The 7976-nt window shown below is 38.5% G+C and overlaps 1 protein-coding gene across 1 annotated transcript in view; it reads left to right on the forward strand.

Annotated features, from left to right (window-relative positions):
- The first annotated feature begins 176 nt into the window (after positions 1 to 176).
- The window catches only part of LOC106872719 (uncharacterized), an 8691-nt gene continuing 891 nt past the window's right edge, over positions 177 to 7976 (forward strand). The window contains exons 1-4 of the mRNA XM_014919801.2: positions 177 to 276; positions 2902 to 3026; positions 5836 to 5906; positions 7440 to 7511. Coding sequence (XP_014775287.1) covers positions 239 to 276; positions 2902 to 3026; positions 5836 to 5906; positions 7440 to 7511 — 306 coding nt within the window. The 5' untranslated portion in view covers positions 177 to 238. The remainder of the gene's footprint in view (positions 277 to 2901; positions 3027 to 5835; positions 5907 to 7439; positions 7512 to 7976) is intronic.

A 7976-nucleotide genomic window follows, 5' to 3' on the forward strand; every position in this document is an offset into this window, starting at 1 on the left:
GTAATATAAAGCTGAAGCAAATTAACACCAAATATACAGTGCGTGTGTTTTTATTGGCTAAACTGGCAATATGACCATCCCCAAGTACAACAACAATATATATATATATATATATATATATATATATATACATATAATCCACTTAAGTTTGGGCTTCTTCTTTAATAATTTCTAGGATGCACAAAAATCAGTTGACTGCAAAGATGTAATTCTTGACAGTGAAGGAAACATAATAGGGATGAGCAGATTAGATCCAGATCAACTGCCATCCAATCGGTAAGTATCTTCTCTTTTATCTTTTAACAGTTTCAGTCATTAGAGCATGGCCATGCCGGGGCACCACCTTGAAGAAGTTTTAGTCAAATGTATCAAACCCTGTACTTTTTTTTATAAGCCTGGTACTTATTCTACCAGTGTCGTTTGCCAAACCACCAAGTTATGGTGACATAAGCACACCAGCAGCAGTTGTCAAGTTGTGGTGGGCAGACAAACACAAACACTAAAACACACACACACACATGATTGGTTTCTTTCAGTTTCCATCTACCAAATCCACTCACAAGGCTTTGGTCGGCTTGAGGCTATAGTAGAAGATACTTGCCCAAGGTACCATGCAGCAGGACTGAACCCTGAACCATGTAGTTGGGAAATAAGCTTCTTACCACACAACCACATCTGTGCCTATGTGCAAAAAAAAAAAAAGAAATGAAGTATTTTAAGAACTGAAAAGAGGATGTAAAGCATCTCCCTTTTTAAAATATTGCTGAACACTAATCTTTAATTAGAGTTACTTAAAAACTGATTGCTTGTGCAAGTGTTTTCAATTGAAAGGATCGTCAGGAGAGAATGCATACTATTTTAGAGCCTCCCTTCTGGTGGCTTTACAGTGCACTGTTTCAGGGCCCCTCTCTTGATGGTTACAGTGCATTTCTTCCTCCTCCTCTACTTCAATGATGTGAGGCCCCCACTTACTAGATTGACTGACTTGTTTGATTTAAAACCTATTTTGAGATCACCAGGACCATTTAATACAGGGAGGCAAACAAATACCTGCCTCATGTCCATTCATCACATCTCCAGCCAGGTTTCATCAATCCTTTCCTGCTGTATCCAAAGGCTGGCTCTCTCAACTGAATTTATAATTATGGTAACCAGAGCTGGATAATGACAGAAACCAATTAAACTATAACTTAGAGTCTCAGAATTCTTTTATATCCATTATAGTTTTAGTATAGTTTAACCCTTTAGCATTCAGATTATTGTCAAATGTAATGCTTATTTATTCACATTATTTTGACTTTATAATAGATTATCTTGTAGCTCTGAGATTTCAGTGATGTGATTGTTTATTTTTAGAAAGACATTGTTAGGTAGGTTTGAAGGCCTGATCTGGCCAGTTTGAACATAAAACTGGCAGAATATTTGGGCCTGACATGGCCAGTTTGGATACTTAAAGAAGTGTAGCGTACACTTGAATGAAATTTCTCTCCCCTTTATTATATATACATATATTTGAACATAGCCGATAACAGCTAACCTTTGGCTGCTATTTGGACCCCTTTGTGTCCACTACTCTGGTTGGTATTGGTGCAATTTGTCTCTTAATCTGTCACACCAATATGCAGCGTATAACCAATCGGAGCCCCTAAATAAGATCATGTGAGACAGCCTTTTCTCAACCCTGTCAAGCCTACTGTTATATATAAAAACTCACCTTCACCTCATCTCGAGGTCTTTGGTTCCAGACCTTTTAAGGTCTGGCCATTGACTACACAAGACACAGCCAGTTCCAGTGACAATGCCAGAGGACAACACCTGTCAAACAACAACATGCCCAGGTTTCAACACAGCACTATTCGTGAATTACTTAACCATGGTTAACATCGAATATACAACCTGTGAGAACTCCTGTACAAGTAACCCAGGCAGCAGCATTACAGCTACAACGTCATACGATACATACTGCAACCAGCTCTGCATCATCACCACAACTTCTTGATACAGTATTTCAATCACCATGTGCAATTGACTACAAACTGGTATTTCTCATTCTTGTATCTATGAACATTCGTCTAACTTCTCATTATAGACTTTTTTTACTTTCTCCTTCAATGTTATTCTTATATGTAGCACATGCATACATCCATGTCTATACACACATACAATTTGTTCTCATGACGGCCTGTCTATTATTCTGTATACATAATGCACACACAGACACAACATGTTATGGTATCAATAAAACCTTTCTCTTTTCCAACTGGCACATTTTCAAAGATGCAATCCTTGTCACACATTGTGTCATGCTGACACTGCCTAAAAATTACGTTACGGGCACACATGTTTATGGAATACTCAACCACTTGTACACTCATTCAATGACCAGATAGTTCAGTTGATTTGAATTATCTGAATGTTCATCTTCAAAACTAACTGCAAACCATCCAACCAGTTAGCAAGTCATTCAACTATATCTTCTATCCTCTATCTTTTACTTGTTTCAATCATTGAAGTGCAGCCATGCTGGAGCACTGCCCTGAAGTGTGCAATAATCAAATTAATAGCCCCTGCCCAGTACTTATTTGCTAAGTCTGGTACTTGTTCTATCAGTCTCTTTTGCTGAACTCCTAATTTATGGGAATGTAAACAAACCAACACTGGTTGTCAAGCATGGGGTCACACACACATCCATACACACATGATGGGCTTCCACACAGTTTCTGTCTACCAAATTCATTCACAAGGCATTGGTCAGCCTGAGGCTATAGTAGAAGACATTTGCCCAAAGTGCTTTACTGTGGCACTGAACCCAAAATCACATGGTTACAAGGTAAGTTTCAGAACCACACAGACAAGCCTGTGCCTATACAACAGTAATATTTTCAAATTCATGTTTTGCAGGGTCAGAGTGAAGTACCACATTCAAGAATGTTCAACACCTAAAAAAGCTATAAAACCCACAAAATCATTTAAATATCCAGAAAATAAAATGTTTAGCAAATATATATTTCGAAGACCTCAACAAGGTAAGTAAACAACAAAAATACATGTAGCCTCGTTTATCACTGATTGATACATCATTCATCCTAGATAACATGGTATGCTCAGTCTTGAGCCATATTATGCATATCACAAATTGATCTGGGATAACAAGGGTCAGTGATCAGTCAAAGATTCTGCAAAAATGTACCCCAATGACTACCCACAATACTCAGCCACTCGAAATGCATTGACTATCACTTGTGTTTATATGACTGCTGCAAAGCTGTATATTTTTCACATGCAGGGGCAGACTGAGCCGTTGGTAAATTGGGCACTGCCCGAGGGCCTGGGTCACACTCTACCTGTTATCAATGCTAAAGGGCTTGGTAAACAGTTATGCCTGAGGGCCTTTAATACTTTCAGTCTGCCCCGTTCACGTGGATTCATACTTGCATGCATCAACATAAGACCAGTGAATAGGAAAAATACAAAGGCCCCTGATCTTAGAAAGCAATATTGATGAATGTATTCTCTGCAGGAAAGGGTAGAGATGACTGAGGAAATATGTGACAGTGGAATTTTTGCTGCTGAGGGCCACAAAATTGGTGTTGATGAATCTAACATCCGTTCCATTTACAAAGTGCACAGTGATGATTCATTTATCACTGTGGGTTTGAGAACCAAACCCTTGTGATAAATGAGGATAGATGTACTACCTTCTTACCTTTCCTTTTTTAACATTTAACCTTTATTTTGCATAAGACAAAGACAATGAAAGAATAAACGGGTTCTAGTTTCACAGCAGTTTTTGTAATTATGGAGTGGGAGCACAAAGCAGTGAAGTGTATAAATGCAATGTTATTACCAGTTCAAATATGCATGTGGCATATTTGAACTTGTAAAAAAAACTGTGTTTAGTCATGGAGAAAATTTCTTGCTGTAGACAAATGGTGTAAATACATCTAAATCAGTTTGCTGCATCACCTATCTGGATAGTGAGATGCAAGCATTTCAGAATGGTTATCTCCAGTCACAGACACTAGGCCAGTGATTCCCAAATTTTTTCTGGCTGCCTTGACACCCAGGCTACATTCCTAGCTTTCCCACCCCAACTAACCATCACAAATATAGACCTCTTTCTGAAGCAAATTCAAAGCAACTATATTTCACAAATAAAACTTAACCTAGGTGCAGAAGTGGCTGTGTGGTAAGTAGCTTGCTTCCCAACCACATGGTTCTGGGTTCAGTCTCACTGCGTGACACCTTGAGCAAATGTCTTCTACTATGGCCTTGGGCCAACCAAAGCCTTGTGAGTGGATTTAGTAGACGGAAACTAAAAGAAGCCCGTCGTATATATGTATATATATGTGTGTGTGTGTGTGTGCTTGTGTGTCTGTGTTTGTCCCCCCAACATCGCTTGACGACCGATGCTGGTGTGTTTACGTCCCCGTAACTTAGCGGTTTGGCAAAAGAGTCCAATGGAATAAGTCCTAGGCTTACAAAGAATAAGTCCTGGGGTCGATTTGCTTGACTAAAGGCGGTGCTCCAGCATGGCCGCAGTCAAAAAATGACTGCAACAAGTAAGAGTAATAAACCCATTATTTTGTTGTTTTTACGTGAATCGCCACCTCATTATTGCCCCACTTTTTACATAAATTGCTACCCCATTATCGCCCTACTTTTCTTCAACACCCCCTTGGAACCTTCCACTGCCCCCCGGGGGGGGGGGGGCAATACTGTACACTTTGGGAACCACTGCACAAGGTGGTGAGCCTATAGTGCTATCAGTCACCATATAGTGACTGAAATAACATAAGAGAAACAATCTCTTTTATCAGTTCACAGTGTCCCCTGCCTAGCGTCTGTGACTGAAGAGGAGATAACCACTTGAAAATGTTTGCGTCTCACAGTCTAGATAGGTGGTGCTGAAAACTCATTTAGATGTATTTACACCATTTGTCTACAGCAAAAAAAATTTCTCTATGACAAAGCACAGCGAATGGCCTGTTTACAAGTTCAAATGTGCCACAAGCATATTTGAACAGATTTGTAATGTTTTTGTAATGTTAATGCTGCTGCTGTGTTGTTGTTTTTTTATTGTTGCTGTTGTTGTTGTCTCTGTTTTATCATCAAATATTTGACAGCTGTGTATTTAAAAGGATCACTTTGTGACCATGTGGTTTTGGGTTTGGGCCTACTGCACAGCACCTTTGCCAAGTCAACTGTCTTCTACCACAATCCTGGGCAGACCAAAGCCTTGTAAGTGAATTTGTAAGATGGAAACTGAAAAGGAACCTTTGTATGTGTGTGTGTGTCTTTGCTAATTGTACCCCATCATACATTTGTTTGCAATCTTCCATGAAAACATGTCCGAACTAACAGAAAATATTTCCGTTGCTTGGAAACAAATGAGGGTTGGCAACAGAAAGAGCCTCCAGTTGTAGAAAGTTCAGCCTCAACAAATTACATCTGACTTATGCAGGCATCGAAAAGAAAATTTTAAAACAATGATGATAATGGTGGTGGTGTAGACTGAACCTGAAACCATGTGATTGTTAAGCAAGCTTCTTATCCACACAGCCACAATTATTTTTTTTAGATTATTATTATATGAGTCTAAAGAAAAAACAATTAGCAATATTTTGGCAGAATTGCTACTACACTGGGCTAAATGCTAAGCGACATTTTGTCCATCTTTACGTTCTGAGGTCAACTTTACCTTACATTCTTTGGGGGTCAACAAAATAAGTACCAATCAAGCACTGAGGGTCAATGCAATTAACTTACTGCCTCCCCTGAAATTACTGATCCTGTGCCAAAATCTGAAATTAATATTTATTATTTCCTTTACAGGCAAGTCGCCAAAGAAAAATAGTCATTTTGGCACATCAGAATATGTATTATCATCAAACTTTTTATCACTGGTAAGAATATTATTATCATTTTTTGATCAGCAAAGGTGTATGTGCACGAGTGGCTGGGCACTACAATGTAACAATGCATTAGTGTAACCCCTAAAAGAAAAGTCTACAATATTTGTTTTCAACATCAAGGGTGTCATCTATACTTGTGTGTGTGTGCAGTATGTCTTCCCGTAGAGAAGAGACAGTTCTTATAGGATTTGTTGTCACAGTACTTTGTTTTTCATCCTTTAAGTACCGGTCAAACACTGGGGGTCATTATAATCAACTTACTTACTTCCTCTAAACTTGCTGGCCTTATGCTAAAAATTTGAGACAATTATTATTAGTCAACTAGTTAATTAATTAGTCAATCAACTAACTCATTGCTTGATTAATTCTTTGCTCAATCAATCAGCTGGTTTATCAGAGTCCTTCCATTGTCATTTACAACCTCATCATGGATGTGCTTGCATTGATCCGAGTCTGTTTCAATGAGAACTAACCTGATATTATTTTTTTTCCCAATTAAGCAGAGCAGAGATATGTAAGACGCATTGCAAAAAAAAAAAACAACAAAAAAAATCAGCAGATCTATAGCCAAAATCTATTTATAGATTGAATTCAGAAATAAACACTTGCGTCTAAAGCTTCCACTGTTGACCACATCAAAAGTATAGAAGTAAAATAAATAACCAAGATGATAAGATTACTGGGAATTTCATGATGTATCTGGACAGTATACTGAATTCTGCAGGCCTCAGTCTATGTGACTGCCTGAAATAGTTACTAAATCATTAGTGAATGTTATGTGATACATTGGCAGCCAATCCAGAATGGTTGATTTAAGCTTGGAAAAAAGCATTAACATTTCACTGAAGGGAAACAAGTAGACTCTGGTCATTCATCCATCTTCTTCACTCCCTATTCCTGTGAGGTTTGTTGGAGTAGAGTCCTCAGGCACCTCCTTCTTAGGGTCCTGTCAGAAGCAACTGATTGGATTCCCAAGCCTGACCAACAAAGACTATGAATAATATTACCGACCATCTTGTTTTTGGTCTTCCCCTGTGTTCCCTGCTGGTTAGCTTAGCTTGAAGAACCTGTCTTGTGAATCTTCCCTGCAACTTTTCTAATCACATGTCTGTAGTACCAGAGCTGTGACCTTTCAATGCAGAGAATTAGTGGTTCAACCTGGTGAGACTCCTTGATCTCTGAGCTATGCACCCTTTTGGATAATATTACTTGACAGATCCTTCAGAGGGACACCGTTTTGGCCACTAGCATTCACAATTGTACCCTTTCGGTCATTACTTAACATTCATGTCCATAGATAAGGATAGGCACGAAAACCAAATGAAGATGGCAAGCTTGACTTTTTTGCCTCTTCTTATGAGGATCAAATGTTGGAGCTGCCGCATTACTGTGCCAGCATCTGCATTTCTAGCTTCCAGTTCAGTCTTTTGTTTTCCATCACCCATAAATATGACCGAGATATCTAAACTTCTTCATTTGCAGACTCAGATTATTCTTTTTTTTTTTTCTTCTCTGTTTAAACAGATGGAGTCAATAGAACTAGTCCCTGGAGTCAAGATCAAAGATGATAAAACAACAAAATCTGGCCCCAAAATCGTGAGTATTATATCATGCATAAATAAGAGTAGTTAAGAAGTTCACCTCACAACCTCATGGTTCTAGTTTCAATCCCACTGCACTGCACTACACCATGGACATGTGGTTTCCATCTTAAACAAGGGTCAACCAATACTTTGCAAGTGCGACTTGGTAGATGTAAGTTGTGCAATGCATAAAATATATATTTTATTCTTTTACTTACTTCAGTCATTTGATTGCGGCCATGCTGGAGCACTGCCTTAAAGGGTTTTTAGTCAAAACAATCGACCCCAGGACTTATTCTTTGTAAGCCTAGTACTTATTCAATCAGCCTCTTTTGCCAAATTGCTAAGTTACAGGGACAAACACACCAGCATCGGTTGTCAAATGATGGAAGGGGGACGAACACAGACACACACACATAAATACACACATACATACATATATATATATATATATATATATATATATATATATATATAT

The sequence above is a fragment of the Octopus bimaculoides genome, chromosome 1, assembly GCF_001194135.2.
Source record: "Octopus bimaculoides isolate UCB-OBI-ISO-001 chromosome 1, ASM119413v2, whole genome shotgun sequence".
NCBI lineage: Eukaryota > Metazoa > Mollusca > Cephalopoda > Octopoda > Octopodidae > Octopus > Octopus bimaculoides.